At 40.7% G+C, this 21,131-nt stretch overlaps 3 protein-coding genes across 4 annotated transcripts; 2 read left to right on the top strand and 1 right to left on the bottom strand.

Moving 5' to 3' along the window:
• The first annotated feature begins 2,678 nt into the window (after window positions 1-2,678).
• Window positions 2,679-9,685, top strand: prdx1 (peroxiredoxin 1). The gene is made up of 6 exons (XM_085253680.1): window positions 2,679-2,811; window positions 7,742-7,854; window positions 8,040-8,193; window positions 8,282-8,404; window positions 8,491-8,621; window positions 9,009-9,685. Exons 2-6 carry the CDS (start codon window positions 7,749-7,751, stop codon window positions 9,089-9,091), a joined length of 597 nt encoding a protein of 198 aa, XP_085109806.1. The 5' UTR covers window positions 2,679-2,811; window positions 7,742-7,748; the 3' UTR covers window positions 9,092-9,685.
• Window positions 9,686-10,839: 1,154 nt separating this feature from the next.
• On the top strand, window positions 10,840-14,579 carry zte38 (zebrafish testis-expressed 38). 2 transcript variants are annotated; one of them, XM_085253679.1, is made up of 13 exons: window positions 10,840-10,966; window positions 11,063-11,173; window positions 11,352-11,496; window positions 11,968-12,031; window positions 12,132-12,168; window positions 12,270-12,290; window positions 12,370-12,396; window positions 12,494-12,561; window positions 12,647-12,795; window positions 12,892-13,124; window positions 13,241-13,289; window positions 14,134-14,174; window positions 14,279-14,579. In XM_085253679.1, the coding sequence occupies exons 2-13, from the start codon at window positions 11,123-11,125 to the stop codon at window positions 14,324-14,326; spliced, it is 933 nt and encodes a 310-aa protein (XP_085109805.1). In that variant the 5' UTR covers window positions 10,840-10,966; window positions 11,063-11,122; the 3' UTR covers window positions 14,327-14,579. The 2 variants fall into 2 exon arrangements, with proteins under 2 accessions (XP_085109805.1, XP_085109804.1); XM_085253678.1 differs by having other exon boundaries at window positions 10,857-11,173.
• Window positions 14,580-14,687: 108 nt separating this feature from the next.
• On the bottom strand, window positions 14,688-20,919 carry aldh9a1b (aldehyde dehydrogenase 9 family, member A1b). Its single transcript, XM_085253677.1, has 12 exons — window positions 20,801-20,919; window positions 20,406-20,624; window positions 19,518-19,663; window positions 19,248-19,377; window positions 19,010-19,144; window positions 16,825-17,021; window positions 16,543-16,683; window positions 16,239-16,427; window positions 16,058-16,145; window positions 15,778-15,919; window positions 15,229-15,341; window positions 14,688-15,034 (listed from the first exon to the last, which is right to left on the bottom strand). Exons 2-12 carry the CDS (start codon window positions 20,584-20,586, stop codon window positions 14,940-14,942), a joined length of 1,557 nt encoding a protein of 518 aa, XP_085109803.1. The 5' UTR covers window positions 20,587-20,624; window positions 20,801-20,919; the 3' UTR covers window positions 14,688-14,939.
• Between the last annotated feature and the right edge of the window lie 212 nt (window positions 20,920-21,131).

Consider the following 21,131-nt stretch of genomic DNA (forward strand, 5'->3'; position numbering starts at 1 on the left):
TAGCGATGCTACTAGGTTGAATTTTGTTCACACAGAGCAATACTTTCTGTTTCCACCTGTATCCTGTCTTTGTAGGTGGCCAAGCTAAGTGAGTACTGAATCCACCTACATATCGCACAAGCTAATAATCTTTTCATCTAACTCGCTAAGGAAGATCAAATGATTTTCAATGCATTTCTTTAATGCCATGCCCTGATACTGAGTCATTGGAAGTAGCAGAACTAGAAAAGCTTTTCTTTCCTCAAAGTCTGCCAATAAAGCCAGATAACCCTAAATGAGCTTTACTAAACTGTACTAATTTAATAATTGTGGATTAAAAGCACCAATCATTTGAAGCCATTTTTCAGTCCATCGTCACATCTGTGACTGCTACAGCTGTTTTGTTATTCAGCACGGCTGAATGAAGCTGGGATGAGAGCTGTGTGAGAGCCCTTCAAACATCCAGCTGCTTTGGAATCACTAGGGGAGCAGATGTACTAATTATGGGCATATTGTGAGACAGGAGATGAACACAGCGCAGTGTTTGATCATTAGCCCACCGCAGTGCTTCTAACAGGAGGTTATTGTAGGCCCTCCCCTCTTATTTAGCCCTTGATGGAGCTCCATGGTAACAGTGTGCAAAGACACTGCTCGGTGACAGCGAGAGGCTGAACTGACAGCAGCCTCTGTAGGTCGACTGAGGTGAACTAACGTAACCTGAAAAATAGAAAGAAGAAGAAAAAACACACACTGTGGTTGGTTTCCTGAGTTTAAAAATGAATTTAATGATATATGTACTCAGAAGGTTTTAGCCAAAATGTTTAGGGCACTGGCATTAGACTCACTAGTGTGAGAGAAAACATTATTTCATTTAGGTTTCCCAAACAGGACACAATACACTTTTTTCAGTACACTATTGGGGCATGAATAAATAGGTAAACAGGTGTTAACAGTAGCACAGATTGGGCTTCTTTCCCAACCGGTCGTGGGAGATGGCGGCCCCTCTCCGAGCCTGCTTCTGCTGGAGGCTTCTTCCTGTTGAAAGGGAGTTTTTCCTCACCACTGCCACCAAGTCCGTGCTCAAAGGGGATTGTGTAATTGCTCGAGTTTTGTCTGTATTACTGTAAAGTATTTACCTTATAATATAAAGTGCCTTGAAGCAACTATTTAGTGCAATAAATAAAATATATAAATATAAAACTAGATTGAATCATTCGGGTGTAGAGTTTGAATTAATGTCATAATTAAAACCTGTCTTTGCATTTTCATATAAAAGAATGACTGCTCTGAAAAAGGTCTACTATAGCTGAAAACCCCCCAACTCAAAATTAACCACTGTCTGGATTCCTGAAACCGGTTTCTCTTCCCTTTTGTTGTTTTTTTTCTCTTCCTGAATTATAGCAACTGTTACACATAAGGTTTGCTGTCACACGTCAATAATACTTTGGTGTAATTAGATTACACCTTGGTACCCCAGGTAACTCTCCTAGGTGTTAGTAACAGTCCCATAGAGTCTGAAACTTTAAGTTAAAAGGCACGCAGAAAACTCGTCCTCTGCAAAGGCTCTGACAAATGCAGTTTGAAAGAAAGTGGTTTGGCTTAACAATCATTTTAATATGCTGCCCATGCTGCACCTCTTCACCATGTTCAAATAAAAATTAGCCTCTAGCTTCTATTTAATCTCCCTGAGAGACAAACAGGTGACCCACAATAGTTCATTTATAGTTTATTACTTATTATTTATCCATATCATATAGCACCGGGCATTTCTTTTCTTTTCTTTTCTTTCTTTTTTTTTTTTTTTACCTAAATGGACTTGCTTAGAAATGTAAGTAAAATGTAGCAACTTCCTCTTCACAAGATTACAGAAAATACAGACAGCGGAGTCATTCAGTAAATCTAGTGGGAGTGATGAGGAAATTAGAAAGAAAAATACCTTCTGGCAGCTCACTGGATAGAAGCAATAAGATGTTGCAATAATAATTTAAAGGCAAGTCCAGACTTCAAGGAAGTGCTTCTAAAACACATCATGTGTAGTTGAAACCTAAATCGTGAACAGATTTATTGTACTTGGTATAAAACAGGTATATTTACTATTGTTTTCTAGGGGAAGTGTTATTTCTACTTAAAAGAAAAAGAGGAACTTAGCCCTCATTGAAATGAGTCCACAGACAATTGGAAAAAAAAATATGCTCAATCGGTTGAGTATCACTAGTTTCTTGAGCTAGTAAGTTACTTTGCATATTACTGGTAATGAGAAAAAAGGCAGCAGAAGTGAGGTGAAGCTGAAAGAGTAATATGATACTATTATTTACTGCTTGTGCATAACAATGGATTGGCAGCACATTGTGAAAGAGGTTGAGTCTTATGATGGAACCTCATATGACCCCTGGATTAAGGAAGTGCCAGCCATTAGACACCTGTTCATTTATATATTTTTAGTTTTACATCAATAATTCAGTGTATTACAGTGAATGGGGATAGTTCAAACACAGAGGGTTAGCTCCTCTGAGATTATTAAACAACTTTAACGCCAAACGCAAAATCTTGAGGTTATTTCCTGGAGTCCAGCCTTTATTTCTTACTCCTCTGGGTTTCACAAGAGCGTGGATTCCCAGAAAAGTCATGAGGAAAGGAGGGAAAAATGCAAAGTCATGCTACATAAGCGCAAGCTTCACATTCTGTGGGACTGACTGAAGTGGCTTCAGTTCACGTTCTGAGCGCAGTTATCGCGAGATGTGAGTCGTTTTATAAATTCCCCCCCCGAGCCCGAGTCTCTTACCTCCTGCACTCCGTGGGCCGTGACTGTGTGGTGTGAAGAAAAAAAGTGAGGTATGTGACACTAACGAACATGTAATTGTGTTCTTTAGAGTCTTAACCTTAAAATGACATTTTTTCTTATTGGTTGTGAAGTTTGCAGTTGTGTAGCCGAAGCTGAAGCGATATTTCAACAAGTGGGTTTTTCCCACATGTGAAAAAAAATCGCTTTCAGAAACTCGGAGAAAAGGATGGCTCGTTGATAATTTGTTTCCGTTTCAGTGAACGAAAGAAAGAGCCCGTGTGTGGCTTATTTTAGAGTCAAGGAAATATTTGAGAGTTTTGCTACAGCTGCAAACCAAACTCACACAGCTAACCCAGGTGGGTTAATCCCTGAAGATGGAAGTTATATGGCAAAAGAAGGGTTAGAAAACAGGTGTGACTATTTATATAAGGAAACACATTAGAGTCGAAGTGGAAGTGCTTTGCGGTTTTATGTTTTTGCCACCTAATGTACTGTGCGCCCAATAATAGGTGTTTGAGCTGAGGTGGTGAGCTGCCATGCGCCTTAAATTATACACTTCACGGTTTGCAATGTTGAAATTTTGTATGTTATTGTTCTATCCCACTGTGTTCACAGTGATTTCTATCTATCTATCTATCTATCTATCTATCTATCTATCTATCTATCTATCTATCTATCTATCTATCTATCTATCTATCTATCTGTGTGTGTGTGTGTGTGTGTGTGTGTGTGTGTGTATAGATTCGAGCTTTAATAAAGAGGGGGGTTAAATTAAATAAATAAATAAAAAGTGCAAGTGCACTTTTTTTTGCTCTCCATAAACATGAAGCAATCATTTTGAGTAAAAAGCAATGAAAATATTTTAAATCAAAGGTTTATTCATACCAATAATCAATCTTTAGGGAAATGTGCCTGGTATAAACTGAATGAATGCATACCAATCAAGTGCATTTTATTTAACCAAATTTCCCCAAATGTAATGTTTTACATTGTACTTAAGTAACACATTACATGGAAGATTTACGTGCAATCAAATTACTTAGTTTGCATTTTGTGTTTACATATATTTTTTTGAATGTATTAATATATTAGCTAATATTGTGTCTATATACACAGTAGATATACTTAAAAGGAGGACTTAAAAGGGAGCAGCCAAAAGAAGAGGAAGAAGAAAAAGAAGAAGACAGCTGCTGACTGTAGAAATGCCACAGACAGTGGAAACCACAGCTAGATTTGCTCTGCAGAAAAGAAAACGTGCTAACATAACTTATCTCCAGCATCTGTTAGGTTTCTAAGCTTTCCTACTGGCCCATACTGAACAACCTATGCATACTGGTTATATATTGGTTATTAACACTGGCCTAGTCAGTCTCTATTTATAATCACATTGGATAAAGAAAAACAACAAATCCTCCTGTCGGAGAAGCTGAAACTAAAGCGTTTTTAGTGTTGTAGATTTAGGACTACTTCATCTAATGCCAGTTAGGGTTAGGAAAAAAAAGGTGGTTTGTTTTCACTTCATTGACTGATTTCTATGTTATAAGCTCCACACATCATATCACTCAGGTTTACTTATTTGGATTATTGAGCATGCATCAAGAAATGCATTCATTGTTTAAAGGACCTTGTCAGTGATAAGTGTATTTAAACTGAGCTGGTTGGTTGACTAAAAGATTCATTTGTAACTACTTTGATTGTGGCAAGCTTTATACTTGGGATGTGCGCCACTTGTTGCCTAGGCAACTAATTGTCGTTGTTGTGACTAGTCGCTACCAGACTTACTAGTCTTATAATCTAACTGTTAAAATTTTAATCGATATCCAATGGCAGTAAATTATTGTCCTAATTATTATGCTGCCTTCTACCACTAGATGGTGCATAGATCTTTTAATCTAGGCCTCATCTTTTTGTTAACACTATTAGAATGAGATTGTCGATACAAGCAGCCAAAATTAGTTTTCTCCAAAAGGCAGATGGACTCTGCCTTAGCGATAGGGTGAGGAGTTAAGTCATTTGGGAAGGTTTCAGAGTAGAACTGCTTAGAGATGGCACGATACCACTTTTTTATGTCCGATACCGATACCGATATCATAAATTTGGATTACTGCCGATACCGATATGAATCCGATATAGTGTTTTTTAATCAACAAAACTGTTTTTTAAATATCTTGCTGCATTTTGTATAAGTTCATACTCAAGTTTAAAACAACAACTACACTAAAGCTATTCTGTTATACCTGTATGCAAAAAAAAATATTTCGTAGTTCAGCAATACTGATCAATCTAATAAACTTAAACCTACACCATCCTCCCTATTCTGGTATTTTAAAGAGTACTTAGCATATTAAGCAACCTAACTAATAGGGTTCCAACTCCCAGCAACAACAAAAATAAATAAATAAAAAATAGGGAACCACCCCTCACGCTCCACCTCATGATGCTTAATCGACGTAATCAACCTTAATTTGATGCAGTGTGAAAAAAAATGCACAGAAATCAATTATTTTTCAAGAAATATTAAATAGATTCAACATCTTTCTTCAACAAAATTGCAGACTGCACAGATGGTACCTTCCCAAAGGAAAAAGTACTATAGCTTACTAGGGTATATATATTAGACTTAATAGTTACTATATACAGTAATGGACTTCTATTCATTTTGCATCAAATTAAAACTTTGGGTGTCAGATAATTATTTATTAAAAGCTAGACATTTTAAATGAGAATAAGAAAGAAAAGTATGTCTTTGTGCCCCCTTTTCCCTGTTAATGCCCTATCGGCCCCCCTGGCTAAACTTTGCTAGATCCGCCCCTGCACAGTTACCAGCGTCAGCTACGTAGAAAAAGATCCTGGAGTAGAAAGTAATATTAAATACATTCTAACAACAGCTGATCAAGCTTAAACGTGCTGCTGTTGTTCAGCCGCTGGTTTCCTCTTTCTGGCGTGAAGTGGGCCAAAGACAAACAAAAGAGATGGACTCGCGACAGAAAAGCTGATCAGCTGATCATTAAGCAGTTTCATGATTGAAGTAGCAGCAAGAAGAGGCAGTCGCTTGTTAAGCTTAACGCAGGAATGCTTTACAAACATTCAGAGATGGACTTACACACTTGCTTTACTTCTCTCGGGATAACTTTGTCGGAGATGAAATGCCGGGTTGCTAGCGAAGCTCCAAATGCTATCCAGACCACCGACAGGTCCCGCATGCCACAGCCGCTCTATCACGTGATGCATACTGCTCCGACGTGCTAACGTTCTGAGGTGAGTTACGGCGTGTTGCAAGTTTTGTGAGGTGCTTTCGTGATATTTAATGGATCGGATTACATTTTTTATTTTTCTCCGATATCCGATCCAGTAATTTAGGTCAGTATCGGACCGATACGTAATATCGGATCGGTCCATCTCTAGAACTGCTACCCCTCCTTGTAAAGGAGAAGGCTAAGGCTGCCACCTTGCTATCTAATAAAGCTGCATTTTGAGTTTACGTTTGTCTGAGGATTCCAGCACCTCTTGACAGTATGACGTGACCACAGAATGGACCCAGCAAATTTAGTAAAGAATCGGCAACAGGCATCCTATCTGGGTGAGTTGACGAGGGAGGAAGCTTGGTGTACCCTGGCTCTAGGAGGGCCTCGTAGCATCCAAGCTGCAAGCGTTACTGCCTTTCCTTTGCTCAGTTCCCCAACGATAACAGTTGATGGGTTTAGGCTGTCATCACGGCCACTAACTCTCCAGCCTCTTTGTCTATCTGCCCTGTCCCTGGACCAATTCCCAGAGTGGGGGCAATTAGGGTCCAGCCTGTCCCTTCACCAGTTCCTGTCCCCAGGGAGAGAGTGGTCAGGCTTCAGCATCAGCCTCAGTCACCAGTTCCCCACCCACCCCACCCTGAGCAATCTGGTGCTGCTCCAGAAGTCTCAGCACCATCTGGTCCTGGTTCTGAACCCGAGCCAGAGGTCACCACATGGTCTAGTCCTGAACCCTGTCCAGAGCCCAAAGGTCCGGGGCAGCGGATGCCAGCACCTGAGCTTGAGCCGGTGGGTCCTGTTTGGTCCGTGCCCGCAGTGTGCGCTCCGTTGTGAGGTCCTGCTCCTTCCAAGCTCGCCACCAACCAAGTGGCCAAGCCTCCCATGTTGCCTCCATCGTCTCCCATTGAAGCGCGACCTTCAGAACTGCTCATTCTTTGTTTTTGATTTGGACTAAACTTAGAACTGAGTTGACTAATATTGACTTAAAGAAACCTAGGTTAAGTGTAAAGGAACTAATGTGGGTTAAATGACACAAATACGGATTTAAAACCAAACCTGAACTGGAAAAAGGGCGAGAATTTTACTTTTGTTTTTTGTCTGCTTGTTTTATTTAATTCCTACAGTGCCACTGTATGAGATTCCACTATAGCTTCTGTTTCTTGAAGCTGGTAGGACATTTCTCTTAATTGTGTGCTGTTGTTCTTGTTTTCTCTCATCAGGTTTATAATCTGCTGCCGTGCTTGACCAAACATTATTCCCCAACCTTCATTTATAATCTGAATGTTCTGCTGGTATTGCGTATTTTTAATTTGTTGGTCTTGTTTGTTCATGAGAAATTGTGCATTTCTTCAAAGTGTTCACTTTGGACTTCCAAAAATCTCTCCTGTAGTTGAAATTTCTCTTCTTGGATTCATTTAATCCTGTTTTCTAGATTTTGATTTTCCTTCCTACTTTCACAAACGCCCTTTGGATGGATAAAACACCATCTGGGTAATTTAGCCGGAGAGGAGAACCGGTGTAAACTTTGTTTTTTGTGACGGTACATACATACAACATAAAAAATAACATATATATCTATATACATTCTAGTGAAGAGGTGTTAGTCACATAAAAACAGTGTTGGTGGGTGTTTCACATAACAGAAACTTTTCCTTGTTCTGCAAATAAGGAAGACCTTTTGCACACAGAAACAGCACAGTGTAACACCGACTGCTTTCTTCTTCTGTAATCCAATCAGATTCAAGATGTCTGCAGGCAATGCACAAATTGGAAAGCCGGCCCCTGATTTCACTGCCAAAGCGGTGATGCCGGATGGACAGTTCCACGATCTGAAGCTGTCAGACTACAGAGGTAAAGGACAACCTGCGTCTCACCTTCTGTTTGACATGCTTTGATGGTCCTCCTCTCTGCGATTCATTGTTTTGTGATCCTGCAGCATATTCAGCAGAGATTCATTTACACTACAAAAGATGAGAATTAATTAAAGTGATGCATTCACTAGTCTCATTGGTGTTTTTTTTAATGCTTTGGTACAGGAAAGTACGTCGTGTTTTTCTTCTACCCGCTGGATTTCACCTTTGTTTGTCCGACTGAGATAATCGCTTTCAGTGATGCTGCCAATGAATTCAGGAAGATTGGATGTGAGGTCATTGCCGCCTCAGTGGACTCACACTTCTCCCATTTCGCTTGGTATTTAAAAAGCTTTGTATTTTACACATTCACGGTGACCATATTCATTTTTATTAAGTCCTCATACTATCTTTTGGTGACTGTGCAGGGTCAACACACCGCGTAAGCAGGGTGGTCTGGGTGCCATGAACATCCCCCTGGTGTCTGACACACGGCGCACCATCTCCAAAGATTACGGGGTCCTGAAAGAGGATGAGGGTATCGCCTACAGGTGAGTCTAATAATGTGGAGTCCTCAAAGGGCTGGTCTTAATATTTTTAAAGGAGACCTAGGAGCTGATAATTCTCTCTATTACAGGGGTCTATTCATCATTGACGACAAGGGCACCCTGAGACAGATCACCATAAACGACCTCCCAGTTGGACGCTCTGTTGAGGAGACCTTGCGTTTGGTTCAAGCCTTTCAGTTCACAGATAAGCACGGAGAAGGTATGGTGCTCTGCTGTGCCCATGTAATGTCTGCATTCTGGGTCTTGATTTTAAATTCTGTTTTCTCGCCCTGCTTTCTACAGCTCACATTTACTTGCAGTGAAAATCAGCTTTTTACCAAATTATAACTTTTGAATGTAAACTAGCTAATGGTTTTTCAGAAATAATGTGTGGCAGAGAGTGCAAAGACCACAGAGGCTTATTTAAATTCAAAGGTTTGCACTCTTATCTGCGCAATGTATCATGATCTCACAAACTGTCATTTTAGTTGCCTGTTTTTGCATGCAGAACAGAGTTGGTTTATTTTTAAGGTGCAATATGTGTGTCACTTTTGCACACCTGCATTTCATCTACCAGCCAGGACTCATTATAGTCTTATCTTTTCAGTCTGCCCCGCCGGCTGGAAACCAGGAAATGACACCATCAAACCTGACGTCCAGAAGAGCAAAGATTTCTTCTCCAAGCAGTAATAAGCCCATGGCCCGAGTCTGCTATCTGCTGTAGGAGATTTCATTTTGTGATTACATTTCGAACAATATTTACTGAAGCCGTTGTGCCTGTGGACGAGTGAGCCAGCTGTTGTAGTTGATGTGCTGTTTGTGTTTTGTTGTTTGTAGCGTGAACAGTGCACTTAGACCAAAGTATGTAATTGTGTTAAAACACTGCAATTATGTATGCTGTATGCTTCACGGTCTGACAGAACCAAATGTGTGTTTGTTCTCTCATGTCATTCCCCATTTTTGTTACATACAAAGGACCAAACTGTCTGAAGCATTTCACTGAAATTAAGTAGAAATTCACCTGCCTATTATGTATTTATGTATCACGCTTACACGACTTTTTATGGTATTGTTAAGCACATTAAGAATATTTTGGAATGATGTACATTTACTCAGATACGTTATAAATTACACAATAGCACAAGAGAGTCTATGATTCCTTTATATTTATTGCATCTTTTTCCTCAGTCAACAGTTATAACACACGGTTAAACAACAAAAACAGGCCAATGCTGAATTATGTCCATGTATGAAGATCTTTAATAAAGCAAACAACAGTTTGCATTTTTTCTTGATTGTCAGTTTTCTTACACCCACGTCACACATTATAAATATATAGTAGCTGTTTGATTACAACACAGTTTATCCACAAACTTTAACACCAACTGTCCAAACAACTGAAAATGCCAGTGTAAGTTAACAATGAATCTATTTTTTTCTTTCAACAGACCTCACAGCAGACACTTTGAATTTGTCAAGGGATGAAAAAGTAGTGAAATCAATGCTATGTTTAGGCTAAGTGTTTTGGATTCACTGAACTTCTCTATTACATATTCTTTTTTTGCTAGTCTAAAAGACACAAGGATATAATTATTATTTATAATTGTTACACCATACTTATCCAGTTAATGTAAAGCTGGCAAAAAGAAAGTGCCTGTAATGGCCATGCCTACTGGTCTACATCGGGGATGTCAAACTCATACATCGTGGGCTACATACAGCCCATTTATATACGGTGAACCCACTATGACTACATTTTTAACCCCACTTTATATAAGAAAAATAATTGCATTTTCAACAGTATGTCTCAGTTTTACCCAGAAAAGTAGTTTATAATTCACAGAAAATGTCTTTTTTTCTTGCAAGGAGCCATTGTGAAATTACATCATACAAACGGGATATTTTGTGGGTTTTTTTTTTAATTGTTTGTGTATCACTTATTACTTTAGCATAGTATGAATGACCACAGGAGAGGTCTTTATCAGTAATAACAGCTGTAAAACCTTTAACAATACAGTTAAAAATACATCTATGTCCTCCTTCACATTTTCCAGAACATTCCAGTGGGTTGGACTGGAACCTTTACAGGCCAGTTCTGCCGCCCCTGGTCTGGTCTTAATGTATTTGACTCGAAGAAATAGACCTATGTAAACCTATTATTTGTGAAGAATTTGAAAAATTAAAAACTTTTTTTATGGTTTAACAATTTTTTTATTCCTATATTTTAAAGTAAGGTCAGTTTCCCTGACCTTGTTGCTTTCCTACGAAGTTAAGAAAAACTGGACCAATACAGTCAGTAACTGGACCAATACCAATACTGTCAGTGCGCCCCAGGGTGGCTGTGGCTACAGTGTAGCTAGCCATCACCAGTGTGTGAATGTGTGTGTGAATGGGTGGATGACTGGATATGTAGAGCGCTTTGGGGTCCTTAGGGACTAGTAAAGCGCTGTATAAATACAGGCCATGCGCCATGTTTTGGGCGGGAAATTGCTAGCGCTCCCCCCCCCCACACCTGCCTGGTCACGGCTAATTATTTAATAACTCCTTTCTTACCTGCTCACCGTGGTAATAAGCTTCCCGAAACAACAACCAAAATCGCATAAGAGCTTTGTTAAGAAGAATACTTTGGCGAAATTTAATATTGTTTGTTTATCTTGCTAGCTCGTTTATTGATTAGTAGTACCACCTAGCTAACCTCCGGCCAAAGGAAAGAAGGAGAAAATGGCAGCTGGGAAGATGTGCATGAAGAAAAATAAGGAGGAAACTGCCGAGGTTTGAATTCACTACATAAAAATGCCATATTTTAGGTGTTATTTACTCAATGTTTGTATTTCTAAGTTCCTGTTTAACGGATCTGTGCTGGAAGATGTTTAAGGCAGTCAATGGCGACATCTTGTGGCCATGATATGACTGTGAATATGTTTTCTCCTTTCTTTTCTTTTATTTAAAGTGGACGGAGTTATTCCCGAACGACTTTAAATCTGCGCAGGAGTCTTTACTCTTTGTGAAAAGGATGATGGTCGTGGCTGTCTCCTCTATCACCTATCTCAGGGGTATTTTTCCAGAGGATGCCTACAGATCCAGATATCTGGAAGGTGAACATTCAGAGAAACTAGCTAGGAGTTTAATAAAATCAGTATTCGGTGAAAAAATGTACACTTACTGGATGCTTCATAAGGTAAAATACACCTATTCAATTAAAAACGTTTCCTGGTCTGATAATTTCAGGTGGTAGGTTCAGAATTTAGCTTCAACAATATGAAAGCATGGATCCGTCCTCCCTTGTATTATTGTTTGGGCCTCTTAAATCCCTCAAAGTGTGCTAAATTTAAATGACACAGCTTACTTTAGTATAGTCTCTGACGTATGTTCCTACCACAAAACTCAAATAATTTCAAACTCGTACATAACAATGAGTTCACTGTATTCCAGTGGCCTCTAAAGAGCATTTTTGGGATGTGGTGTTACCAGAGATTCAAATCATCAATGTGAAGCCAACAAATCTCTGTCTTACTACTTTTATTCACTGACTATAAAAGGCTGTTTTCTTTTTGTTGTTTTGCCAGATTTTTGCATCAAAATCTTGCGTGAAAACTGCAACACTCCTGGTGCAGCCAAAATTGTGAAATGGTAAATATAAAATCCCTGCTTTAATGCTAAGAAAATGTATAGAAGGAGAGTTTTATTACCCTGGTTAATATTTGCAAGTGTCCTTATTTGTTTTGTTCAGGTTGATGGGCTGTTTCGATGCATTAGAGAAACAATATGTAAGTCGAGCCTATTGTTCAACTGTTGAAATATGTAATAATGTGCGGTGCCGTTAATATTTTTGTTAATTTTATTATTTTGTATGTTATTCTCTGGACAGCTCCAGCTTGTGTTCATTGGGGTAAGTGTATATGTAACATGAAAGAGACAATTTCCCGGTTACATAGACATGTCTAAAACTTACGATTGTTACAATCCAGGTCTGCGCTGATCCTGATGAACCCAATGTAAGTTCTGTTAAATTACTGAATATTCAAATTACAGCAGCATGTGGCCTGATCGGAAATGATAAAAAAACGTATGAATCATTGTCTTACTTTGCAGCGGATAATTGAGTCCTACCACTTCAAATTCAGATACAGTGCAAAGGGACCAGAGATGGACATACTCAGGTAGGAATAAGTTTAAGCATGCCACACAGACTGAGCCCTACCCAGCTGACTGGCTGAAGCTGATATAACCTCTGTGCAACCATAGGAACAACGGTATAAAGATGCAAGTGACCATGGACGACACCAAAAAGGCTTTGGTGCTTCTCATCAGGAAGCTCTTTCTGCTTATGCAGAACCTGGACGTCCTCCCCAGCAACGTCTACCTGACCATGAAGCTCTACTACTATGATGAGAGTAGGATACTTACTTTTAATGAATATCCTTGTGTCTTTTAGACTAGAATTTTCCTACTAAAAACTAAAAATATTATACTGTGCTCTTCTTTCAAAGTCACCCCTGCTGACTACCAGCCGCCTGGTTTCAAGGAGGGCGAATGTGACAGTCTGTGGTTTGAAGGCGTGGCCGTGAACTTCAGGGTTGGTGAGGTGGAGACGCCCTTTCACACCTTGAAAATAGCTGTGTCAGCAGAACAGGATCGGGTGGAGAAACTTCAGAAAGGAAATCATTTGGGGGAGACTAAGCAGGTTTCTCAGGGGGCTTTTCCAGAGAAGGAAATTGAGAAGGTAGGCTACAGAAAGGGGACTGTTTAAGTACTGGATGATATCTTTATAACAGTCTCAATCCTGTTTACAAATGCAACAGGCAGTTTATCATAATATTCTTAAACACTTGGTTACAGAATCCTCCCAAGAAAATATATGAAGGAGAGGATCTGCCTTCTGAAGACGGTGAGTCTATCAGGGCTGGGTGATCCATATTTCCCAAGAAGCCACATGAGAACTGTACAAAGGAGTATTGGGGGCTATATTAAGAAAAAAATATTCATTTTGAGAGTACAAAGCTGATTAAAGCTGTTGTTTCAAGTCTGCCACAGCTGCTACACTGCGAAATGCCTTGTGTTGATGAATGACTGAAATCATACTTCAGAACTGGTTTTAACAGCAAGAAAATTATTTCTCTTTTAGCACATAAACACAGTGTGCTGATGGGTATGAGGACGTTGAAGAGATGGTGCAGAAAGCCTCATCTGATCAAAGGAAAAACCACACAAACTCAGAAAAGTTGTCTGGATTTATGCAAAATGACATGCCTGTCAAGTTAGAAATGCAAGGATATCAATGGTTACACATTCTCGCATTAAAGAGGACGTATGCTGTGTCATAAGCCACAGTAAGACAGCTGATAATGTTTTTTCACCAACTCCACTACAAAGGCATTTTTGGGCATCGGGTATAGCAGCCGTGGGAGTTGTTTAGCTTGAAACAACAGCCTGTATCTTCACATTTCAACTTTATTCTCAAAGTGAATAATATTCTTTTTGTTAATGTGGCGCAAATACTCTGTTGTAGAACTTTGGGCTGTTGTGAAAGGCAGATAAAATCTATATTGAGCAGGATTAAGTTCACATAATAGATGCAGCCCTCCACAACAGTCCCACTTTCGCATGTGTTCCTCTTGGGAAAACTGATCGCCTACCCTGGATGTGCTGCTGCTGTTTAAACCCTCACCCTAAAACAAAACAAAACATAAAATTGAACAAAAGACTTACACTGCTGACTTTCCTCTAAACAGAGTCTGCACAGTTTAAGAAACCAAGGCGACCCATGGCAAAGGTACAGTGGTACTAGACTGTAACAAAATCTAAGAAATAACATATTTGAGCTTAATTAATAATAATTATTAATTTTCCAACTGTTTACTTTTTTGTCTGTCTTAGAGGACTGCAGCTGCCAGAAATCTTGCAAGAAAGAAAAGAAGAATCTAACCAACAAGACAAAAGACGTGTGAACAACCTGTTAATTTTAGTATGACGTTATTGTACAATTCATGTTATTATCAAATGTGTTAGACAGGTTCCTTTGATAGTTCACTCTACCCAGACATTGCTGTTGCAGTTTTATTTCACACGACACGCTATATCATTCATAATTCATATAAAAGTACTCAGGTTTTCATTTAAGTGTACAAAAATAGTTTCATGTGTATAGTTTATAAAATAAAGCTTGATTGTAAACATTGTTGTGCAAATGCGTAAAATACGTTGAGAATCATCTCATTTACATAAATGGCCAAAAAAGGTAACCAAGCACGAAACTCAATATGAAACTCATTCGCACTCAAGTAGCTAAAATCAGTCAAGATTTAGATTTTAATCACAAAGCTAAGAGCTTGAATTAGATTGAATTGGTTCAGAATGCAGTTTTAGTGCCTACAATGTGTTATATTTTCCTGTAAATTAGAAAAAAAGTGTGGATGATTTGACTGTTAGTTGTTATTTGGAGCACAAACAGTTGATAGTTTTTCCTTGACTGAGAGAGATTTCCTGATCTAGAGTCTCTGTCTCAGTGCACAGCTCTGGCTTGCTGTGGCTGGGTGGTCTAGAAGAGGCTGTCTACATCGCCCATCTCCACAAACACAGTCTTCAGTTGGGAGTAAAACTCGATCGTCACCTGGCCGTTCTCCCGCCCTATGCCTGGGGAACATAAGGGTCACAAATGCACGCCCACTTTACTTACTGTAGTTGTCAGATGATGCATTTTTCCAGGTATAGAACTGATCTGAGTTATTCAGTTAATTACTTATGAGTTTGATTAATAAAAAAACAAAACAAAGTAATGATATGCCGTTCACATTTAGCTCTTGGCCAGCTTGAAAACGAGAGTGTACCTGACATTTTGAAACCCCCAAAAGGCACCTCCACAGGAGTAATGTTGTAGTTGTTGATAAAACAGGAGCCTGCCTTTAGATGTTCAACCACTCTATGGGCTCGCCTCACGTCCCTGCAGAACACGCATAAAAGCAAATTTAAAATCTCCAAAAGTTGATTCTGTTCATGAACAGAATCAACTTTTGGAGATTTACTTACCTGGATAATTGATAATGCATCAAGACAAATTTAAAATAAATAAATTCAGACACCAAAGCAAAATAAGAGGCTGACATGCGCGATCTTTTGGTTGTTTGTCAGCAAGGTTTCGCCAAAACAACCACATGAACAAACAACTACATGAAACATGCTGGAGAGCTGAAGCATGGGAAAGAAGGGACCCACTGAGTGTAGATGACTTTGTTTGAGGGATTAGGGAATTGTATGTGTTATATGTGTATGTGATACACTGGGACTCAGATTAAGTGACTTCAATTACTGGTTGGTTTGTAGCTTTAAATGTGGTTTAAAAAAAAGAAGAAGAGAATTTGCACATATAACAAACCAACCTGGTGAAAACACCTGCAGCCAGACCCAGTGAAGTGTCATTAGCCCTCTGCAGCACCTCGTCTTCTGTCTCAAAGGGTAGCACAGACATGACTGGACCAAAGATCTCCTCCTTCACACAGGTCATGTCATCAGTGCAGTTACCTATGAAGGGGTAAAATTAAAGGATTTCAATCCACTGACTTCAGAAAACTTGTGGTGTTGCAGTTAAATTTAGTAGGGGGAGATAGTTTCCAGCACCGTAACAAAATGCAAAAATAGAGTATTTTATAGAAGGTCTACCTAATACGCATGGTGTCATGTAGTATCCTCCTCTGAGCTTGGGATCAGATGGGACATAAGATTCACCCCCACACAACACTGTAGCGCCCTAGTAACAATGCAATCCAAGTTGAAGTTCCTGCACATAATCCTACTGGTGTACACCTGACAAAATAAAAAGAACTCCTTGAACGAGTCTTACCTCTTTTTTTGCTCGATCAACAAAAGACAGGACTTTATCCAGATGTGGTTGGCTGACCAGTGCCCCCATTCTGGTGCTCTCTAAAAGAGGGTCTCCTATTTCGATCGCTTGGGTCCTCTTTACCACCTCCTTCACAAACTCAGGCAGAATATCCTTCTGAACAAAGACCCTCGTACCATTGCTGCACACCTGTGATGCAGATATACAACACTATCAAGTAACAGGCTTCAATGTGAACCAGACACAAGCTGAACCATAGAGTGATGGTAAAATATAACAGCATATGAAAAAAAAGATACACTACCTGGCCTTGAGACAGGAAGTTGGCCATGAGAGCTCCCCTCACAGCGTTCTCCAGATCACTGTCCTTAAATATGAGCAGTGGAGATTTTCCTCCAAGCTCCAAAGTCACTGGTTTGACCCCCTTAGATGCCATCTCCATGATCTGTGGCACAAAAGCAAATGGAAAAACATCCAGTTATTAGGACATATAAAGAAGACGTCGGCATCGTTACCACGACATTTACAAATCCCAATTGTTTACTATTAAATGTCCTAGTCACAAGAAGTCTAAAATACCACGTACTTTCTGTCCTGTGGGCACACTACCAGTAAAAGACACCTTAGCAACATCAGGGTGTTGACACAGGAGGCTGCCAGTTTCCTGGCCCCCCTGGACCACATTGAAGAGCCCCTCTGGAACTCCGGCTTTGGCGTAGATCTCTGCCAGCATGACTGCTGTCACAGGTGTCACCGGTGACGGTTTAAACACCATGGAGTTACCTAATATGGAGAAAAGATGACAAAGAAAAACATGGATTGTTTGAATTCTTTTAATAAGTCTGCACATTCAGTTGTATCAGTCTCTGTGAAATGCTATCTAAAGGTGAAATGCTGTAATTATTTTCTGAACTGTTTTGTGCTCAAATGAATTGCTGACATTTAAAGATGGTAACGCCCACATTTTAGTTTTAGTAGCGCAGCAGTTTATGTCAAGTGACCTTACAAAACATAGTCTTGCTGTTCATTTGCTAGAACGTGCAGTTATCCTAACTTCAGATGCCCTTTCCTCACCCCACAGTCTAACTTCTTTTTTCTTTTTTTTTTTGCCTGTCCCATTTGGATCTTTAGCTGTGAGAATTGTTGTCTGAAGGCCAAGAAAGATGCCAAGCGGATTTACTTTACCAAGTGGATCATCATGGCCTTGCCATATTGGTCCATTTGATTGACCTTTATTATAATTATGTATTTATTTTATTTTATTTTTGGTTGTTACAGACGGGACAGACATGACTGGGGGATAGGACAGGGAGAGAGAATGAAAGAAAGAGAGGGAGAGAAAGAAAAATAGAGGGGAGAAGAGATGGTGAGAAAGGGGGGAAGAAAAAAAAAAAGGAAAACCAAACAAAACACCTGGATCACCTGTATGGAGATAAAAAAAACAAAAAAAAAAAAAACAGAAGAGAAAACGAACAAAACAGAGCAACATAATAAATACACCACCATCACAATAAACTAGCTAATAGTAGATAACAGTAGATACTAAATATTACATGCTATTGTGCAGTACACAAGATTGACAGTGCACAATGTGCTTTGAGGTAGCAGCCAAGAAAGGTGTAGTTTGTGTTTGTGAACACCCGTGTGTACACCTGTGTGCACACCTGTGTGGATCAGCACGCTTGTATTCAAAAGGTTTCTCCATGTAACGATCTGCTAGGGAGTGTGGGGAGCCACAGCCCCGTCCCCCAGGGCATGAAGCAGGTATGGAGGAGATCCAGGCCCCAGACATCCAGAGGCCCCAGAGTACGAGGACCCAAGGAGGAGCACCACAGGGGCAACCGCGCCACCCTCCTGGGAAGAGCTGAGGAGAGCCCCAAACGAGAGGTCACGGAGCAAAGGCCAGAGGGGGTTGCAGTGACGTGCCCGTGGGCTCTGCTGGCAGCCAGCTGTGCCAGAGAGGACCGAGCCTCAGGCCCAGATGCCAGAGACCTGAGGGCACCCCACCCCCTGGAAGGGGCCCAGCTGGGCCACAGGCGCCAGGCCCCGCCAATCGGACACCAGGAGTGAGTCGGTACATACATGAGCGCCTAGCCCCAGACACCAAGAACCACCATCGTCTGAGGGCATCAGCCACTGGTAGGGAGTGTGGTGAGGGGAGATAGGCCTCCATACCTCGGAGAGCCTGAGATGTTCCCAGAGAGGTGGAGTCTAAGACCCAAGCTGACATATAGACACAGATGAACAGGCGCACGCAGACACAAACGTGCATTCCCACCCCCATATACACAATCAAATACTCGGCACTCATCCGACGTGGGGACAGACACAAATAGACACTGTACACACATTCACACTCCCCAAACATACTCTATATCCCAGGTCCGGGTACCCCTGCCCCCAGAGGGGCAAACCATACCCGGACCAAGGAAATGTAACCCTTCTCTCTGGGGTGGAGCAAAGCAGACCGCCTCCTTATGTGCAGTAGAGAGAGAGGGAGACCCCGCATCCCAGACCCCAATCTGACGGCCAGCACCTTCTCCCAGCCCCCCAGCCCCGAAGGTTAACAGAACGGGAGTGAGTGAGGACCCCAAACCTCCCTCCGCCCGCTCATATGTAGTGTTGCTGCGTGCTGTTCTAAAGTGCATTTAAAACAGTCTAACTTCTTAAGAAAATGTACTGATTCATTTTCCAGGAGTTTAAAGAGATTTTCTTAAATGTAGCAAACCAACAAAGGCCACTGGTGTTTTGGTCGTGGAAGAAACCCATACCGCAGGCCAGGGCTGGAGCAGACTTCCAGGCAGCGATCTGAAAGGGATAATTCCAAGCACCGATGCCAACACAGACTCCCAGCGGCTCTCTGCGAGTGTATGCAAAGGATCCCCCAGGCAACTGGACATGCTGGCCTTGATAAAGGAAAACAGAAGCATTGACAAGGTAAAACAAAGGCTGACGTGACATTTATAAAGCCATATAAATATGGCAAAAATATACGATAGCTATACCAACCTGCTAAAGTGCTGGCCAGTCCTGCATAGTACTCTATACACAGTCTGGCAGAGTCCACATCCAGACGGGCCTCTGTGATGGACTTCCCATTATTGACCACCTCCATTTCAGCTATTTCCTCTCTTTTGCTCTGTGCATTAAAATCAGGGCATATGCAATCTAATATATTAGATGACTCATGAGATCTTCCTTTTGCAAGATATAACAACAACTTTGTTGAGCTGTTCTTCATTCTAAAAAACAAAACAAAAACATATAAACAACAAACACCTCAATTATATGTGCAGCTTCTATCATGACCCTTGCCCTCTCCATCCCCGACATTTTGCTCCAATAACCGAAAGCCAGTTTGGCAGCCTTCACAGCTTGATCCACCTCCACAGCACCACAAGGCTCCAACTGGCACAGGACACGGCCTACAACATGGAATGTAAGATAGCTCAAGCGTCCAAGTAGGCGGACTTTCATGAAAACAACAGGTTGCACACAGTTTCCATTTGGCACAGTCATCTCTATGATTCCAGTCGTTCTTTGATGTGAAGGAAAAATAATTATCGGCCTACAGCAGCTAAAGGCAACTGTGCTGTGAATTTTGTGGCTCGCTTACACTTTAGAGCTGGAAATCATTTTCAGTGATGGTAACTGTGATTAGATAAAGAGCACCATGCATAAAGGGTGGGACTGCATGCAGGCTCTGTGCTGGCTCAGATGGAGTTAAGAGAGTTGAATTAAAAACAGGGACCGGGCCTCAAAGAGCATCAGAATATAATTGGACTAAAAATGTGTAATGCACGGAGCAGCAGGCTGACTATCAGGCATCATTAACTGATAATGATGTGCTCTCATGTCTTGGTTCTGCTCCAATGAAGCTGTGCAGAGATAACACTGTCCATACAGGACTGCTGGTCTATAGCAGTGACTAACTGGATACAGTATATCAATCAACATGTGTAGAAAGTTTACTTTTATTGAAAAACTAGTTACCAAGTTTAGAGGTGTATTTGACAAAAAGACTTTAATCATTCAGAAAGTAACGTTGAAATCATTTTCCCCTACTAAAGATTACCACACATACATATTCACACAGCAATGGCCAAAGTCCGGTGATAAGGCAGGGTCAGTACTTTTTTTTCAGTATTTACGAGCTGTGTGTTTTACCGGTTGCAGGTTCGTAAACAATGTCCTTGCTGCATTTCTCAGGGCCTGTCCTCCTCTTCCCAGCCCAGAAGTTAAGCGGGAGGGTGATCTCCACCGAGCCGGAGGAGATGCACCTCACTCCAGCAGCCAGAAGAGCAGCTGCAGGGCGCCGCAGAGGGAGACTAGCGAGTCTCCGGAGCATATTGGAGCTCGTCCCGTAGCTTCAAGTGTCACTGATGACTGTAAAACATGCAGTATGCGGGTTAACGTCACTATACCGATAACGCTGGAAAATCTAAAAAGGAGTCTGACTCGATTACAAGCAACTCCGCCAAACAGTTATGTGCTAACGACTCTTTCACTTTACTGTCACTTTTAAAATGTCATTATTGGATTTAAGTTTTGAGAAAACATACCTATAAGACGTTTAATTTGTTTTCGAAGAGTCCAATCTCAACTCAATTGAGAATATCGTGTTTAGTTGCCATTACAACGGTACTTTTCTGACGATTCACCAAGGGGCGGGCCAAATTGCAGCCGAAAGCCAATCGGCGCTAACAGGCCAGTGGCGTCTGAACGTACTATACGATTGGATAGTTTCACTGTCGATCACTTAAAGCGGCTTTACGAATATACTCTCATATGTTAAACATAATTAAACGTCAGTAACTATTGCATGGCTGTAAAACTTTCTTAATAAATACAAGCAAATAAAAATATATAATTAAAATTGCAGTTGTTTAAAAT

Source organism: Mchenga conophoros, linkage group LG18 (genome assembly GCF_057382185.1).
Source record: "Mchenga conophoros isolate Kocher_MC1m ecotype Shallow Benthic linkage group LG18, M_conophoros_male_GT1.1, whole genome shotgun sequence".
NCBI classification, from domain to species: Eukaryota; Metazoa; Chordata; class Actinopteri; order Cichliformes; family Cichlidae; genus Mchenga; species Mchenga conophoros.